Source organism: Chiloscyllium punctatum, chromosome 47 (genome assembly GCF_047496795.1).
Source record: "Chiloscyllium punctatum isolate Juve2018m chromosome 47, sChiPun1.3, whole genome shotgun sequence".
NCBI lineage: Eukaryota > Metazoa > Chordata > Chondrichthyes > Orectolobiformes > Hemiscylliidae > Chiloscyllium > Chiloscyllium punctatum.
This window is the reverse complement of record NC_092785.1, coordinates 18,183,850-18,203,135: the sequence shown is the minus strand read 5'-3', so window position 1 is coordinate 18,203,135 and position 19,286 is coordinate 18,183,850. Positions and strand designations below refer to the sequence as shown.

The following is a 19,286-nucleotide window of genomic DNA, read 5'->3' as shown; positions in this document are numbered from 1 at the left end:
TTCAACTGCTTTGTCATCTTTTCTAACCCTCCTTGACTGCGACTCTTCACACTTACTATTGCAGAGGTTAAAATTGTTTGAGGTTAATGACGAGTAAGGTCATTTGTATGGTCTTTCTACGACTGTTTGGAAAGTTGACATTTTCACTAATTCTAACAAAAGATTCGAGTTTGACTTCAAAACATAAGTTTTACTAAGACATTGCATTTATCGTTTCAACCAGCAGTAACCAGAAGTAGTGACATTAAATTTTGACTTGAATGCCTGGTCACCTCCTTGACCAACACATTGTTCACATCGTCCTCTAATCTCATTCCGACTTGTCGGTGAATTCATCTGAATGTGCCAAACAAAGTGGGGGTGTGGAGGGAGCACAATGTAATCGCCCTGAATATAGGGCTTCACTGGTCTCGAGACACAGGATTCGTCCCTCTGGATTACAAAATTGTACCTGTTAGTTTGTTTTTACAGAAGGCTGAAAGACGTTAAGCAGGATATTACAGATCAGTTAACCTAAGATCTATGGTAAGGAAATTATTAAAGCGTAGAAACAAAGATGTGGTCCCGGGACACCCAGAACATTTTCAGTTAATCAGGGAAAGCCAGCATGTATATGTGACAGTTAGGTCATGCCTAATAAAACTTACTGATTTTTTTTTGGATTGATGACTATGTTAGTGGACATGGGTATGTGTCTGTTTGTTGTTTGTACAGTCTTCCAGAAGTATTGAATAAAGACTCACATAAAGTCCTGTGCAGGTAGAAGCTCACAGAACGGCTGGGAAAATCGCAGATGGCAGAAGGTGGGGATGATGAGTAGTTTTTCAAATTGTCAGGAGTTGACCAGCGGTGTCTCTCAAAGATTTGCGTTCGGGCCACATTTCTTATTTAATTAATTACAAATTTGGATAATGGCTTAAAAAGTCAGATCCAATTGTGCTGAGGAAACAGTGTTAGGCAGTATTATAAGACAGTATGCATGGTAGCACAAAGTTGAAAAAGTGATATTGATAGACCATGAGAATGTGAAAAACAGTGACAGATGATGTTCAATATAAGCAAGTGTGAGGTTATTTATTTTGGACTGGAAAAGCATGGATCATGGTACTTTCTAGATGGGGGTGGACTGGAAAAGCACAGCAGGCCTGGCAGCATCCAAGGAGCTAGACAGTCGCTGTTTCAGACGTAGGCCCTTCATCAGGAATGAGGTAAATTTACAACGAAGAGCTTTTGTTCGAGATGTCAATTATTCTACTTCTTGGATACTTCAAGACCTGGTGTGCTTTCCAGCGCCATCTTTTTAATTCTCAATTTCTCCTGTACTTTTTAGTTAAATGTAATGAATTTCCAAAGAGTCTTCGGTGTTCAGGTTCATAGATGTTAAAAATGCAAAAAAAGCTTTAGAAAAATAATGAAGTTTGCTAATGGAATACTGGCCTTTTTATATAATGGACCGGAATAGTAAGGTGTAGCATTTATGCTACAGTTATCCAAACTCGATTTAGACCAAACATGTAGCACTGTGAGCAGATCTGGGCACCTCACCATAGCAATGTATTGGAGGGAATCCAATAAGGATTTCCAAGAATTACACATTTATGCCAGTGGTCATTTTATGAGGAAAGCTTACAGAAATGTTTTCTGTGGAAGTTAGAAGTGTAATGGATTACTTAATCAAATCAAGATGATGTCAGGGAAAGGCAGGGTTTATAAAAATAAATTATTTCCACTGTTTGGGGCTTCTAGAACTTGGGGGAATAACCTGAGAATGAGGGTGAGACCGTTCAGGACACCGTTCCGGAGGCATTTGTAAACCCAAAGGGTGGTAGAGATTTACAACTATCTTCTAGACATGGTAATGGATGCTGCATCATTGTTCAATCTTAAAACTGTGATAAATAAGTTTGTCCTAAGCATAAGTATTTAGAGATATGGGCGAAATGCAGGTACATAATGTGAGATCAGAGATGAGCCACATAATCCCTGAAAGGAGGAATAAGCATAAGGGGCAGACTGACCCACTCCCATTCCTATGATCTGACAAAAATGACTTTATAAAGAAGGGCAAAATGTTTTTTCCCCTTCTATATTCTCCAATCCGTGGTAATGATGTATGGTAACCCACACAGCACAGGTACGCAGAATGTTAGCACGTTTAATGTTGCAATTTCGACTTTCCCTTGTGTAGCTTTTAATTTCAAGATTCATTTTTTCTATACTGTTTTTTCTAAGCTAAGTCACAAAGGGTGTTCCCTAGAAGACCATTCTGGATTTAGGATTTGAGAGATTCACTTCTCAGATCAATTCTCGAAGTGTAAAACACCAAAGAAACCTTTCTGATTAAACACATTACATCAACCACAGTTCAAAGGAGTCATTTCACTCATTGCAATGACTCAACACCAAGACCTCAGTAAGAGCTTCTGCAGTAACATTTAATAACTCAGTTTGTGCCTGTTGTTTCATTCTAACAAGCTTTTAGCCTGGTCCTAATGTAATTTCTCAGGTTGCTTATTCTAAATACTCGATAACATAGACAGATATTTATTTTAATTTCAGAGGGACTGAAATGGAACATGGGAGAATAAAACAATATATTTATTACATATACTGAAATAAAAGAAAAAAAAATTGAAAATCGTGACCAGTGGCTAAACTATTATTAAAAATCCCCTCAACCCCTTCACCACTCCCAACAACCACCACTTCTTAAACCCCTCATCCCTACCACATGCCACTCCTCCCTACACCACCAACATACACCATTTCCTCCTGACAATATCACCAATGAGTGCCTTACTCATCTCCCTGTGTGAAGAGAACCACTGCCAACGGTCCAGAGAGATGGTAGCGTACAGACGAGAGGAAAATGGCTCTCCGAATGTAGTGGCAGCTTCATGCAAAGCCTCCTGGTGGAACAAAGTAAATAGTAGCGGGGTTAAGAGTAATCAGCCTTTTGAAGCTGCTATGCAATGGATGGGATCAAAGGCTGATCCATCTCCCCTTGACTGGTTCTGAAAGCCCAGCTTCAAATAAAATATAAAGAGAGCACGATTTTCCATACCAATCTTGAATTTTTTTTTTACTTTACAGAATCTTCTTCCTGGCATCCTTATTTCAGAACAAGACCCTTTCCAATGTGGGACTCAGAAATTGAAAGTAAAAGTGAAAATCAAATTCAAAAGAATCTTCTGTCCTTTTCACACTTAGACTAATAGCTTCAGAGGCACAGTCAACGTGATATTAGGTGGAGGTTCTGAACATTGTGTCTGCCCACATCACAGCCTGGATGAACAATTCAATGACCGACACATTTCACTTTAAGTGAAGAAGTTGGAAACTTGCCCCGATTTGCTTTTCCTAGAGGAAATATATTGATGGAGATGGATGATATGTAGATTGCACATTTAGGAACTGATCAGTGCAGATCAACGGCTGGGGGAGATTAAAGGCTCAAAGTTGATACTGCTGAAAGGGATACCTCTCAACCACTTTTCAAACCAACAGATCTACAAATAGCAGGACTGTCAAAATCTAAAGAATGGATGAAATGTCGAATCGAAGCGACGAACGGATTGCTGCTATGGCACCTGTGCATAGTAATGACCAAAACCCCACGGAAATCGTCAATAAAGATGACCACTCGTACTTGGAAGAAGAAGGACGAAACAAGAATCCAAGAAGTTGTAAGATGTGTTTTTGCTGAATTGATATTCCAAATATCTGTTTATCTTTTGTCTCAGCTAATTCTGTTCCAATTGCAAATTTCCTGTGGCAGGTAACCTATTGTTACTTTAATGGACTAGCTGAGGATTTAAACACAATAGACATGCTTAACATTCATTGCGAGTTGCTTCGCCAACTGTTTAACTGAAATCTGGTCAGGCATTGTGCTGTTTGTGGGTTCTGAATTAGGAGAGTACACAATTAATCTTTGCTTTAGTTCTTATGGAGCAAGCTGCCCCATGACTGTAAGAGGTAACTTTTAATGAAGAATTTTGCACCGTTGTGGCGCACAGACTGTTAAGGAATGTCATAACTTAGGCGCATTGGGCAGACGAAATGATTGGGATCAGTTAACAAAGATGGTGAGAGACAGGAATTATTTACATTTGGAAGCGAATGGACCTTTTGAGTGATAGGGAGGATGTTTTTGCGAGGGCAAGATCATGTTTCACTAACCTGTTTGAGTTTATGTTGAGGTGTTGACAGGAATGATTGATTAAGGAAGGGCAGTGGTTGTTGTCTACGTGGACTCTAGCCAGGCATTTAATATGATGCTTCATGGCAAGATAGCACAGAAGATAGAGCCTCCTGGGATCCATGGTGAGCCAGCGAGATGGATGCAAAACTGATTTGGTCGTGTAAGACAGAAAATAGTGGAAGGGTGTTTCTTGGAATGGAGATCAGTAAGCAAAGGCGTTGCGTTGGGATCAGTGCTGGGACCTTTGCTGTTTATTATATCCACAGATAATCTGGAGGAAAATGTCGGTGGTTTGATTAATAAATTTGTGGATAACACCAAAATTGATGCAGTTGCAGACAGTAAGAAAGATTGTCAAAGGATAGAGTGGGATACAGAAAGATTGCAAATTTGTTGAATAGAATCGCAGATGGAGTTAAATTCAGACAAATGCCAGGTGATGCATTTTAGAATATCTAATTAAGATGTAATTTTTACAATAAATGTCGGAACGTTTAGGAGTATTTACATACAGAGCGATTTGAGTGCACTGGTCTACAGACCCCTGAAAGTGGCAATACCATTGAACAAGGCGGTCAAGAAAGCATACATGAAGTTGTCCTCAATGGCCTGGGCATTGAATATGTAACTGGCAAGCTATGTTACAGCTTTACAAAACTTTTGACGTACCACATCTGGAATATTTCGTTGAGCTCTAGTTGCCAAAATCAATACTGCGCATGTGCAGCAAGCAGCTGGTGAAACAAAGATTAGCAATCAGCATGAGGTTGGTGGACTGAAAGGCCTGTTCCAGTGCTCCGTTGTATTGTATTGCATTTTAGTTTGTTTCACATCCAACAAAGACAACACGAAAGAACATTAAGCAAAAGTGAAATATGGATATTCCAGGATGGCTAAGATATTTGTCCACTCTTGTTTCAAATGGACATTTGTGAACTCTTGAAAGCAAAGGCAGAGGCCAGTGTTTGAGCTTTATCCTCCTCAAACCTTTCAGTCACAATTCATAAATCAGACCACGTTCATAACATCACAAGGTAACAGTTGCAGAGTCGAAGTGAAAGCCCTAAAATTGTTGAAGATATCAAAGCTATATTCCGAAATGGTGGATTAGATACATGACGTTTTAGCTGGGATTTAGTTATCTCAAGCATCTCCAGTTCATAAAGGTTGGGGCTCAGATCCTCCCCAATGGCTTGAGGATATGAATGAAGGCAGTAACACCAGTGGTGTGCTGAGGGTGCCATGTACTCTTGGATTTACCTCCTTCTGAATCTGATGTTAAAGCACATTTAGACAGTCCTGCATGGCCTGATGACAGATAACCTCAGGTTATATCTGGATAAAGACAAAAGTAGTTAACGAGCCTGCGCCTAACCCTTCATCCACATTAGAAAATATAAAGACAAAACGCTATTTAATTTTGTTTTGTTTTTCTGGCCTGTACATCGAAGTGGTGTTTTAGGGGTTTGTACAACCCAGCATGAGCTACTTCTTAAAAAAATGGAGAAGTCGTTGCAGAAACTCAGCAGTTCTCGCATCATCCGAAGACTGAGAAACAGAGTTAACATTTTGGGTCCAGTGACATTTTTCTGTACTGACTGTTGTGAGCAAAAGATTTATAAATATGCTGAAGACTGGATGGTGGAGGAAGCCACGAAAGCAACAGGAAGCGATTGAGCCCAGATGGGCAGACAAAGGCATGGATAATGACAAGCCAAAGAGAAAGAAAAACTCACAATGGGTAGTTGAAAACGGATTGGTTGTGATCAAAGTAGCTAATATTATGACAGGACCAGAGGTGTGGGGTTGGGTATAGGACATGGAAGGAGGTGTTCTGGTTCTAAACGTATTGAATTCTATTGAGTACTGAAGGCTGCAGGGTCACCAAGCAGAAAATCATATTGTGTTTTTCCTTCTTGCACTGAGCCTCACGACAACAATGTCGCAAGCCTGAGACAGAGATTTTGTCAGCGAACAGGGTGGTTTGTTAAAGTGGTAAGCAATAGGAAGCGCTCAGTCATTATTACACACAAAACGAAGATTCTGCAAAACTGCCACCTGGTCAACATATTATCTCCCCTGTGTCAGGGAGACCACATTGTGAACAGTGAATGCAATAGACAAGATTAAATGAAGTGCAGGTAAATCACACTGGGTGGTGTCTCTGGAGCCTTGGAAATTGAGGATAGAGGAATTATTTGAGCAGTGGTTACAAATTCTGCGAATGCAGGGGAAAGTGCCACGAGGTTGTGGGGCAGGGAGTGGGAGTGATGGAGTAGGGGACCAGGGTGTGCTGGATAGAATTGTCCCTGTGGAAAGCTGACGCATTAGTGGAGGGGAAAATTTGCCGGGTAGTAGCATTCCACTGGAGACAGAGGAAATGGCAATGAATGATGCTATGGATGCAGATTCGAGTGAGGTGGTCATTGATGTTGTTTGCTACCTTACTGCTATTGTGAGAGGGAAGAGAGTGGGTGAAGGCTGAAGTGATGGAGAGGATCTGGGCACAGGTGAGGACCGGTGAACGACGGTGGTGGGGAATCCTCGGTTGAGGATAAATGTAAGTATTTCAACACCACAACCCCCAACACTCCAGAGGAAGTTGGCATCATCATAACAGATGTGACAGACGCAGAGAAACTGGGAAAATCGAATAGAGCTTTCGAAGAAGAAGGAGGGGAAGAGCATCATTAAGGTAACTATCAGAGTCGGTGGATTTGTAGCAGATATTAAAGGTCAGCCGACCCTTAGAAATGGAAACAGAGATGTTGAGAAAGGAGAGGCAGGAGTCAGAGATCAAACGGGTAAATGTCAGAATGGGGTGGAGATTGGAAGCGAAATTGATAAACCTTCCCCATTCAGGATGTGAGCCAGAAGCAGCACTGATGATATCATCAGTACACTGGAAAAAGAACGATGGATGTGGGCTAGAGGATGACTAAAGCAAGGAACACGCCACATTCTCCACATAGCTTAGTTTAGATTAGATTCTCTACAATATGGAAGGGTAAAATTGGGTCTCATGCAGAAATCCAGGGGCACCCCACTGACCTGAAGAAAATGAGAGGAATTAAGGGAGATGTTGTTCAAAGTGAGCATTAGCTCAGCAGGTGGAGAAGTGTAGTGGATGGATGGGGATGGTTCAAGCCTCTTTGTAGGAACAACTGGAGAGCCCCCAGACTATCCTAGTGGGGGAATGGACGTGTTAAGGGGTTGAATGTCCATGGTGAAGAGGAGGTGAATGGAGACCGTGAACTGGAAATTCCAAAACTGGCGTAAACTGTCAGAAGAATAACAGATGTAAGTAGAGGGGAACTGGACAAGCGGAGTTAAAACAAATTCAAGGTAGAAAGAGATGTGTTTTATGGGGCAGAAAAAATGGGTCTGCCCGGATGGTCCTGTTTGTGGAATTTGGGAACGAGATAGAGGTGAGCGCTACAGGGTTGAGGGATATGAGCTGGGAGGCTGTCACTTGGAGATCCCAGATCTGATGAGGTTAATGGCAATCTTGCACTCAACAGCCTAAAGCTCAGTGGTGGGGTTATTGTACAAGGGGAGATAGGAGGAGATTTCTGAGAACTGGTGCTCAGCCACCACCCGATACCAACAGCACCAGCCTTGACTGTAAATATAATGACTAAGTCAGGGTAGGACAAGAGACCATGGATACATTCAGTCCAAAGAGGGAAGGTTAGGTGGGTGAGGGTGACAGAGAAATGAAGGTGACTGATGTCACACCAGTAGTTCTTGATGAAGTCTCGGTGCTGGTAAAAGGCCAGAGGGAAGTGTCAAGGTGGAGGGAGAGTGCTGGAGGTTGGGGAAGGGGTTTGAGAGATGGGTAGAGGACTTTTGCCCAAAGAAATGAGTGACCCTGGTTTGATGTTGATATTTGAGTGAGTGATATATCGGGCAATGCGTTTATCTGCTTCTGGTGATGGCACAGACTGCCTCGTGATCAAAACACAGCGAACATTGCAACTTATCTTGAAAGATTGGCCACATTGACTGTGCTGGGATTGGATAGCTCAGTTGACTTGGCAAAAGGTTTGGTGATGTTCAGTGATGGCAAGGGTGTGGGTTCAATTTCAGGCTGAAGTTATCGTGAATGACTCACTTTCTCAATATCTTCCCTCGCCTCAGGCTAAACTGCCAACAGCTTTCTCTCTCTAATGAGATAGCAACCCAATAGTGTATTGCAATTCGCCCTTACTTCAAAGTAATCATAAAAACTTTAATATACAATGTAGGAGCTTCCAAATATTCGTTGCTGTATTATGCATAACTCTTATACGTGCTGTTATGATGCTTCTGGAATTTAATATATTTAAATTTGAAGACCTTCCCCGAAACTGTAAATCATTTTTCTGTTTTTATCAAAGAAGTCGATAAATATTGGGTATGACCGTCTTCAGTGAAGAGTTCCACGTGATATTTTGCTCCTAAATTAGACGAACTATGGAAATAAATGTATTCTTTTCAATTAAAGGGCAAGAATGTCAACACAGGGAGAACCTTCGGATACAGACTATGATGTTGAGTTCCACAGTAACTTCAGGAAGAGATAAGTGTGAGACATCTTCACTTGAGGAGAAATACACAGACATGATCATTGTAGCTCCCATACGTGAACGTAGCTTGATAGAAAATGAACTAAATTCCCGAGGTGAAGAACGTGAAAGAATGCTAACAGAAAGCATCAAGAATGTGCATCAAGTTCAGATCGATCAGTTACTGAGGAGTGGCTCTGAAACAGACAAATTTGGAACAACTGTGGTATTTGGGGCTGCAGGAATTGGAAAGAGCACTTTGCTCCAGAAGATAATCCATGATTGGGCTAACGGGAGAATATACCAAGAGTTTAAATTTGTCTTTCAATTAAATTTCCCACAATTAAACTCAATAAATGTCAAAACAAATCTAAATACTCTTATTCTGAATTCCTACCCCTACCTTGCAAGTAAATTAGAATATATATGGGAAGATCCTGGAAGCATATTGTTCATTTTCGACGATTTAGACAAGTTTGACAGTGGCGTGGATTTCATTGATTTGGAGAGATGCAAAGACCCACAGAATCAATGTTTTGATACCAACTCACTGCATTGGGTATCAGACATTGCGCGTTGCCTTATCCAGGGATACTTGCTGCATGGTTGTTCAATTCTGGTCACAAGTCGGCCTTGGAAAATGGGGAACTTAACAAAGACAAAAATAAATCTAAGAGGGGAGATCCTGGGGTTCACCTCGAAGAGCATAAAACAATATTTTCGCCAATGTTTTGCAGATGAACAGTTAGCCACTAGTGTATTGGAATCTATTCAGCAGAATGAGACATTATACACCATGTGCTATAACCCTCTGTACTGCGCTGTTCTTTCCTCACTATTGACGACACGACTAAAAGAACGAGAGAAACAGGGGCCACTGCTGGTTCCAAATAGCACAGAGATGTTTTCTGCATACATCACTGAACTTTTAGCAAGATGTCATTGTGATGAGAGAAACCTTTGCAGTCAACTAATGAAACTTGGCGAGGTGGCCTGGAAAGGAGTTAGCAGCAAAACCATTGTGTTTGATTCGGATCAAATCAATCAGCACAAGCTTGAGGATTCCAATTTCATCTCTTCCTTTATGAGGGAGATTGGAGAGTCACATAGATTTGCTTACACCTTCAATCAATCTGTTCTGCAAGATTTCATTGCTGCAGTAGCCAAATGTCTGACCACATCCTCAAAAGGTCTGATCAGGCAGCTTGATGAAGGCTTCACCTGCAGTGACAATAGATTCGAGATATTTTCACGTTTCTTAATTGGCCTGCTTTCACACAATTCGAACAATCAGCTCGAGAAGCTTTTGGCTGATTTTCCCTCTGAAGCAACTCAACTCGTGTCTGTTTGGCTCAGAGACAATATTAGGAGGCGTATTCAGAAAACAGGAGATATGCAAAGCCAGAGGATCTTCTTACAGCTGATGCATTGCTTTGTTGAATTTCAAGACAAAGCATTGATTAGTGACTCCTTCCAACCGCCACAATTAATAACTTTCACCCAGTGTCTTCTGAAACCGTCTGACTGTGCAGCACTTGCCACTTCATTTGTATACATGGAACAGATAGAAGACCTGAATCTCTCTGCTTGTGGAATAAAAGATGGAGGTGTTCATCAGCTAGAGCCTATTTTGTCTAAATGTAAAATACTCAGGTAACTCTCTCTCAACGTGTTAAGTCACAATATTGCACTATATCAACGATAGTAGTGAAATGGAACATTGTAAATTATTTGGAGTATTATGTCAGTTCATCGGTATGATTAGAGGAACTATAATAGACGGGAATGAACTGATAGATAGGGATGAGCTGATCAGGTACATTGAAGATTCTGAAGGAGCTTGACAAGATAAACACTGAGAGAATGTTTCCCTCACGAGAGAGTCTAGAAACAGAGGGTATGGGATCAGAGTAAATTGCTCAGAAAATGAGGAAGTTATTCCTTCTTCTTTATGAGCCTTTGGAACGCCTTCTGACAGACAAATGTGAGGACAGAATCCTTGTGCATTTTTAAGGCTGAGAGAGAGAGAGTGAGTTAGAGACACACAGAGAGACAGACAGAGGGAGGGAGAGAGTGAGATATTTGTAATCAGTCGGGGAATCAAGGATTATAGGAAAAAGGGAGGAAAGTGGACGTGAGGAGTGTAAATATTGAATGTCAGAGCAGGGCCGAGAGGATGAAAGGACTACTCTTGTCCCTAATTTTTATGGACTGAAGCAAATTTGGTTGGTGCAACCCAGTTTGTCCTATATTCAGCGAACAGAGGAGTAACATGGTAGGTAATGACGACGTGATATAAACCCTGGATTGTAATCAGCCGGGTTCATTTCCCGCCTCAGGCGACTGACTGTGTGGAGTTTGCACATTCTCCCCGTGTCTGCGTGGGTTTCCTCCGGGTGCTCCGGTTTCCTCCCACAGTCCAAAGATGTGCAGGTCAGGTGAATTGGTCATGCTAAATTGCCCGTAGTGTTAGGTAAGGGGTAGATGTAGATGTAGATGTAGATGTAGGGGTATGGGTGGGTTACGCTTCGGCGGGGCGGTGTGGACTTGTTGGGCCGAAGGGCCTGTTTCCACACTGTAAGTAATCTAATCTAATCTAATCTAATCTAAATCCAGAGCCATGTAAGCTTCTTGGCATTTGGGTTCAAATGCCACCAGAGCAGGAATGGAATTTTAAAAAATGGAATTACGAGTCTACTGATGGCCATAAAAAAACATTGCTGATTGTTTGAAAATGCCATCTGGTTCACTCATTCCCTTTAGGCAAAGAAATTGACATTCTTACCTGGTCTTGCTGGCATGTGACTCCAGACGTATAGCAATGCAGTTGACTCTTAACTGTCCTCGGGCACATAAATATTATCCAGCAGGCAATACACACATCCTGTGAACGAATAAGAATTCAGAAACATTGCATTCGTTCAAGTATCTGATATCATTTCATGGAATTGAAAACTGACCTTTCAGAGATTCAGTGAACCCGAGAGCACAGAATCAAATAATGAGTCCATCAGCTCCTCACCAGCTTGAGGAACACAATCCCAGAAATGTTACACTGCTGAAAGTGGCCGCTCAGCTACTGTATTTTTACTTGTTCACAGAGTATTTTGACATGTTGCCAATGTCTTGTGTTCATCCCAAAAATCTGCATTTTTTTCCCATTTAAAGAATCATCGAATACGCTATTAATGCCATAAACGAGCTGTCACGACTACATTTTATGACGTTGCTTTCCATACTATTAATGCCATTCGCTCGGTGAAAAAGTTTTTTTTTTTAAATTCTGTACCTTCTTGCTTCAATCCTTTACAATTGAGAACAGTATCGAGTCCATCCTGTCCATTCATCATTTTGGAAACTTTGACAGAACATGCTAAACGAATGTGTGCCTTGTCGTAATGAGATACAAAATAAATGAGTTATCTTTCTCAACTACATGTTCAGCTCATAATCTTGTGTAACTACCCAATAAAATATCTCACTTTCCTTTTCAAACAAATTCCAGATATGTACCTTATTTATTTACACAACTTGGTCACCCAATTACTTTCATACGGCCAAATTCCCTGCTTACACGTCTCATCCAGCATCCTTCCTGATCCTATGCCATCCACTATTTAAAGAACTATCTAATTAATGTACATACCCACCTTTGAACCTGAGCAATGCAGCCAGCTCACGAAATACTAGCCATCCTATTTTGCTATGGTAGTAATTTAGCCGGTACATGCCTAATAATGTATAAATCACACATGTTCAAATCGACTGCCAGCATTTTTCAAAATTCATCCACGGGGTTTGGACATTGTCGACTGGGGGAGCATTATTGCCTATCCTTAAGTAAGTGTCAACAACATTGCTGCGGCCATTGAGTCACATGTCGGACTGGACATGGCAAGAATTCCTAAGGAATCTCAACGAAGTGGATGGGGTGTTCTGACAATTCTTTCATGGTCCACATTTGACTCTTAACTGTAGATTAGTACTGAATTTAAATTCCACCATACTCCATGGAACTCATAATTGGGTTCTCCGAAATGTTACCTGGTTCTCTGGATTAATAGACTCGCAATAATTCCAACAAGCTATAGCCTCACTGTTTCTATAGCCTCACTTTGTATTACATCTTAATACCATATCACAAATGATTGAATTGCATTTGATTTACAGAAACTATCTTCATTCTCCGAGCTCCCAACAAGCTTGGGTTAAGTATATTGTATCATTACCTATGTTCCTTTTTTTGCATTGCTGCCTGTCATTTTTTGTTTTCAACATGTTACTGGTCTTTAGACTTAACAGGAATGAGTTTGGAGATGCTGGAATAAATTGCTTGGCTGCAGCTCTGAAAAAGTATGATTGCAAAATACAGACACTGGAGTGAGTAACTTTATTAAAAGTATTGATCAGAAAATGTATTAATTCATCCTCCGACTTCAGATTAATGTGTTCTGTATGATCTATAATATGTTCCTCCAGCTATGCCAGGATGAAAATCAGAAAGGTTACAGACACATATAAGCTGTGAACACATTTCCTTTCCAAAAACCAAAGCCAATACCTCATAAAATATTGTGTTGACCAATGCATGTGTCTTCGTGTTTGTGTGTTTTGATCATGTTTTTGTGTTTGATTTTGTGTTTGTGTGTGCTTCTGTCGATATATGTGGACTTGTGTACATTTAATTCTGTATTTGAATTTGCATTGTGTTCTGGGTTTTTTTTGTTGTCTTCGTTTGTCTTTGTGTTTACCTGTTTTCTGGTCTGTTTGCGTTTGAATGTGAATTTGCTTTATTAAACCATGACTTATATTTTAATGGTTATAGGTTAAAATCAAACAATCTCACAGATGATTGTGTGGAAGGTCTCGTCTCCATCCTCAGTGAAAATGGTTCATTGTTGGAGCTGGACTTGAGTAATGATAATCACGATGAAGAACAAATAAACAAACTGACTGAAAAATGCATCCCCTCCTTGCACCATCTCATCAAATGCAAAAATAATATCAAAGAAATCAGGTATTTGTATTACACGTATGTATTAACTAACTGTTCTTTTCAAGTTAAATTATCCTTCAGTACATTTACCTTGAATAATGGAAAAATGCTTTATTTCCGTCCCAACATTAATACATAATTTTAAAACTTATTTTGATAACTAAATAATGGTTGAAAATTAAAGATGTTTCATGATTTCAATGTCTTTCAGATTAATTCGCAATCACGGAATTGCAGAAGATCATCAAGTTTTGAATTCGAACCACCTGTTTAATCTGCTGACTGTAATTATAGATTTTTCACATACATATATAGAAAGAAGCATTTTTATGCCAATTTGTAAAGAACATTTTGGATGTCGTGTGTTAGAAAATTCTGACCATTACTACTAAGTGGGAGAGAATAGCATGACAAGACGGTGTTTTTGATCTGGTGATGGCAGATTGTGGGCCGCGAGAAGGCGGCAAATGGTGGTGGGCAGGAGAATGATGGACAACCCAGACAGACGGTGCCAAAGAGTTCAGCATTCAGACATCAAGATCCATAAGAATGAGCAAATATATTTCCCAACACCAGTATCTGTGAGTCTGAAGTAAAATAAATGGACACACATCCCAAGATCCCCATTCGGCTGAGCATTCAGTCCAATTGGCCGTCATGCTCTCCTTGTAGACTCAAGCGAGAATATTCCAATCGCATGCTTGGCCATCATCACTAATTTTAATGAATTGACATTATGATTTATTTGATTATAATAGTTTAACGTAGCAGTTACAATGTTTATCCCAATAATATTTAGACGTTCACAATTTGTGTAACTGATGTGTGACTGTAGAACAAAAGCAATATTCCCAGGTTCTGTTTATTTCAATCATGGGTGAGGGCGTTGCTGGCTAGGCCAGCATTTATTGCCGATACCGAATTTCCAAGGGGGCAGTTCAGAATCAATCATGTTGCTGTATGTATGGTGTCATATTTAACGCTGGCAGGAAGGTACAGTTTGTCCTCCAAAGGACATTACTGAGCCAGGTTGTATTTTCCCCAAACAGTCAATCCATAACTATCATTATATACTATGTAGAATGCAAATTACAACATCTGCCACAGAAGGATTTGGATCTCGGTCATCAGGGCATTACTTAGGTTTCTTCATTAACAATCCAACAGTAGAACCATAAGGCCATCATCTCTCCTTCAGTCTACTGCTGAACCTGTTTGGTAGGATTGTCGCTTATGAGCAGATATCAGTAAAGACTTCAGGTAGTCCTATTAGGCGCAGGGAGGAGCAATAACACAGGAGATATGCAAGAACATCTGAAATTCTCCACTTTAAATGAATAGAGGAAACACTGAGGTGATTTGATCAGAATGATGAGAATAATATGGAACAGTGGAATTGAAAAGAGAAACTATAGATCGGAGTTCTTTGTATATTATGCGATCACACAGAAAGTGGAAATTGATGTGGAGAATTATGAACATGTTTGAGATACCAGGCTTTACCAATGTTATTGAAGGCAGGATGAGGAAACGAATGCACTTTTGTTTAACAAATTATGCACCTAAGCTAATTTGATGACATCTACGTTTCAATTCTGGCACAATAAACACTTTAATATTTTGTATTTGTTTTAAGGATTTCTGTGCAGTGGGTGCCATGGTGGCCCAGTGATTCGCACTGCTACCTCACAGTGCCATGCACTTGGGCTTGATTCCAGCCTCTGCAGACTGTGTGTGTAGCTTTTGTACGTTCTCCCCTTCTCTGTGTTAGTTTTTTTTTTCCCATTCACTGATGGGATGAGGACGTCACTGGCGGGCCAGCATTTATTGCCCATCCATTATTACAGTTAAGTGTCAACCATATTGCTCTCGGTCTGGGGTCACATGGAGGCCCGACCAGGGAAGCATGGCAGCTTCCGTCCCTCAAGAGACATTGAAGAATCAGATGTGTTTCTCTAATATTCAGCAATGAATCCACAGTCATTACATTCATGCTTCCAGATTTTATGGCGGAATTCAGAGCATGATCTGGATTTCTGAATTAACAGTCCAGTGAGTGATTTGTGAATCTCAATCAATTCGGAAACGCCAAGAACATAGAACAATAGAGGGCATAAGGGGCCCTTTGGCCCTCGATGTTGCAGCGACCTGTGAACTATTGTCAGCTCTTCCCCCTACACTATCCAATCATCATCCATGTGCTTATGCAAAGATTGCTTAAAGATCCTTAATGTGGCTGAGGATACAGCTATAAAACACCTAATCATGACTTTGGCATATTTAGGACCAAGACAAAAATTCACCCATGGAAATTCTGCATAATCATGATACTGACAGCAAAGACTCAACACATGTGATCACTGAGGCTGAAAATCCAGGACTGCAGGAAAATAAACACCATGGTAATAGTAACCATGACTGTGCAACTGGTGAGTTGATTTACCTTTTTTTCCCTCATGGCATTTATTGACTATCCCTTGTTGCCACTAGCAGTTCACTATCAGCCCTACCCCCTACTCTCTCTCTCCCCACTCACTTGCTCTCTCTCTCCCTCTCTCAGGGGATCATTCAGGGATGACTGGCACAATTCAATCAAATGATCATTATGTATCTGAGAGACCCTGATAAAACATCAGCGCTTCTGACGACCCCGCCTTCCCGTCAAATACCCCCCAAACCCCTGAGCACATACATCCAAATAACTTCAGTACATGTGAGGATCAATCAATCTTCAGTCTTATGCCCACCATTTCAGAGTCTGAATATTCATCAATGTGCGTTAACCCCAGTAAGTCATGGAGATATCTCCATCTCACATGCCAAAAGTCAATAAGATAAAACACTTTCAAATTACTGCTTTTCCTTTACAAGTCCGACATCATTCCTGACAGAGTTTGGCATAACAGATATCGGCTTGAGTATTGTGGTCCAGATTAAGGCAGCGGCTATGAATGAATATCCAACCAATTGCAATCATTTTTAACAACCCACCGTGACCATTTATTAATTCGTCCTTTTATGTCCATGTTGCGTCCAGACATGGGGAGAGTTATCTATGACACGTACATGCACTTGATGTTTTCTGAAAATTGGATAAGCAAATGATAAAATTAGAAATGGATTTGGATGGTGGCAGAGTCGCGTTGGAGAATCGAAAGTAGACAAGTTATGACACATTTATATCGTGAATACAGGGCATTTGGTTTACAATCGTTGTGTTCTTAATGCTGAAGTCTTGAACATTTTCATGCAACACATGATGCTCATGAATGGATGATTTTTGAAATATTTGCCATATCCTGCAACTCTCCAGCTTTAGTTTTCCCAATGTTTATTTTATAGTGGAAGATAATGTTGCAGCTGCACCCATTGAGTCAAGTATGGCTGGCCCTGAGCTGTCCAAAGATACAGCGAGACAACAGGGCAGTCCATCTGAAAATGGTGAGGAATCTGTGAACAATATGCGTCCAAATCAGTTTCAACAAAATGCAGTCAATGACCGAGAATTCGAGGTAGGTTTAACATAAATGTATCTTGTCGTGTTCTCGAATCATACCAACTGAGATCATTTGCGTATAAGCAATGTTATGTGACACGTTTTGTTTCTTGTTGTAAACTTAAAAAAGCAGACTTGCCGCTTTGTGATTTTCTACACTGTGATATTTTGCATACGAAACATTCATTCCTCAGCCTCCAGGCCAGTTAATGTTGTTGATCAGTCTTCACCTTCCTCCACTGCTTCCTCCTTCTTTCATCCTTCATCCTGACACGTCATTAAGAATCAGAATTAGACTGGTATATAGCAAGCCGGTTGCACCTGCATGCTTTGAATCAGCATCAAGCCAACTGTATTCGTAGTTCATGGTTTGTAGAAAATCTCAACTCTCAAGAATTGCATTTACTGGACATGATTACTTTTAGTCTTTCTAATATTGGATTCCAAACCGATTATTGCTAGGGAGGGTTCAACATGAAGCCGTTGGGGAATGGATTGGATGTTTCCACAGATGTTGAAGGAACTAAGGGACCAAATTTTGAGGTTAAGTTCTGCATTGTTTAAATCATGTTTTGATTCGAATCGTAGAATCTGTATAAGGTGGAAAGAGGTTATTCAGCTTATCGAACTGAAAAGTAAGCCAGAGTCTCATTCTTGAAGCCAGTTGTACACATAACTTAGGAAAAAAAAAACATTTACAAGATCAACTATGACGAATCCAATGCTATTTCCAGATAACTGATTCATGTGTCTCCTCCTGGCCCCTTTTGCCCAATTATCAAAAAGACAACAGTCAAGCGAGAATTAAGGAATTTCCACAAAATAAAATCAGCCTGAAACGCTCTTTGAGAACAAAGCTATGATACAAGGAGAGATAGGCGATTTCAAATTTATAAGAACTTGCCCATGAAGCTTCATCATGTTTTGAAAAATGTCAAAGGCTTGGCAGTGATGTGGCAAAGAAGAATATTAACGACTCAAGTCCAGTACTATGCTCCAATTATGCATTTGACATTTTTAAACATCGAAAAGAGGCCTCTTCAGTCATACGTGGCAGACAGTTGCGTCCTTAAGAGAGGCCATTCCTGAAACTAGTGAGGGGAACAAATAAATGACCTGGAATTGTTAGGATTAAGAACATTTTAAAACCTCAGTTTGATAGACTACCTGCAAACGTTAATGTAAAGAGACAAATTGGCTGCCTGAATTCAGAGAAACATGTAACATTGAAGTTGTTATTCCCATACAACCTATAACCGCAATCTATTGCTTATCTGAGTATGCATTTTTTGCAGACTGTGCCTGTATGTATTCTTGGGTTGCAAAATAAGGGAATAATATGCATCTCTTCACAATTTAGACTCGGTGTAATTTGATGAACTGCACACAATTCTGAACGCCATATATTAGTAAGGTTTTAAACACAATTTGAAATTTCGATCTGCAGTGTGGTTCATTTCTTTATTACCTGTCTATGGTCGATCAGGGGGATTCATTGTAATTGGCTGCACTGGGTGGGAGCATGCAAAGTTGAGCAAGTTCAGAAAATAAAGTTTTGTCACAGATCATCTATTCAAATTTTGTTTGCTTAGCAGCAAGAGGAAAATGCACATATGGAAACTATATTCCCTGGTGATAGTTCCAATGAGGATGTCAGCCCGACAAATAATATGTTTGAGCAGGTTCCTCTAGGACTGGAAGATAATTGCGAGCATCCAAATGACAGAAACACAAGTGGCCCCGGTGAGTTTTTATTTTCCAGTTGAAATCATATTTGCAGCTTTGTGTACAATTTTATACAAATAAACTTCTTCTCAGGATTAGAAGGTATATCTGATATACAAATCAGACAATGCGTTACGACCTAATGTTCCTCCAATGTGTTTGGCATGGAGTAGTCTTTGAAAATGAATTGACAAAATATGGCAAACCTTGTGGGTGAAAGTCACAACAGTCCACCCGGAGCATAGGACTTCTTCCTTATTAAAAAAAAGGAGAGAGATGCTTTGTGGTGGTTTAACCTGAGGTTCACTGCGCCTCAGA

The 19,286-nt window shown here is 40.4% G+C and overlaps 1 protein-coding gene across 1 annotated transcript in view; it reads left to right on the top strand.

The window, feature by feature from the left end:
• Positions 1-3,541: 3,541 nt before the first annotated feature.
• The window catches only part of LOC140468652 (uncharacterized), a 36,208-nt gene continuing 20,463 nt past the window's right edge, over positions 3,542-19,286 (top strand). Inside the window, exons 1-7 of the mRNA XM_072564736.1 lie at positions 3,542-3,686; positions 8,691-10,404; positions 13,577-13,768; positions 13,959-14,031; positions 16,032-16,176; positions 17,090-17,259; positions 18,839-18,986. Coding sequence (XP_072420837.1) covers positions 3,542-3,686; positions 8,691-10,404; positions 13,577-13,768; positions 13,959-14,031; positions 16,032-16,176; positions 17,090-17,259; positions 18,839-18,986 — 2,587 coding nt within the window. The remainder of the gene's footprint in view (positions 3,687-8,690; positions 10,405-13,576; positions 13,769-13,958; positions 14,032-16,031; positions 16,177-17,089; positions 17,260-18,838; positions 18,987-19,286) is intronic.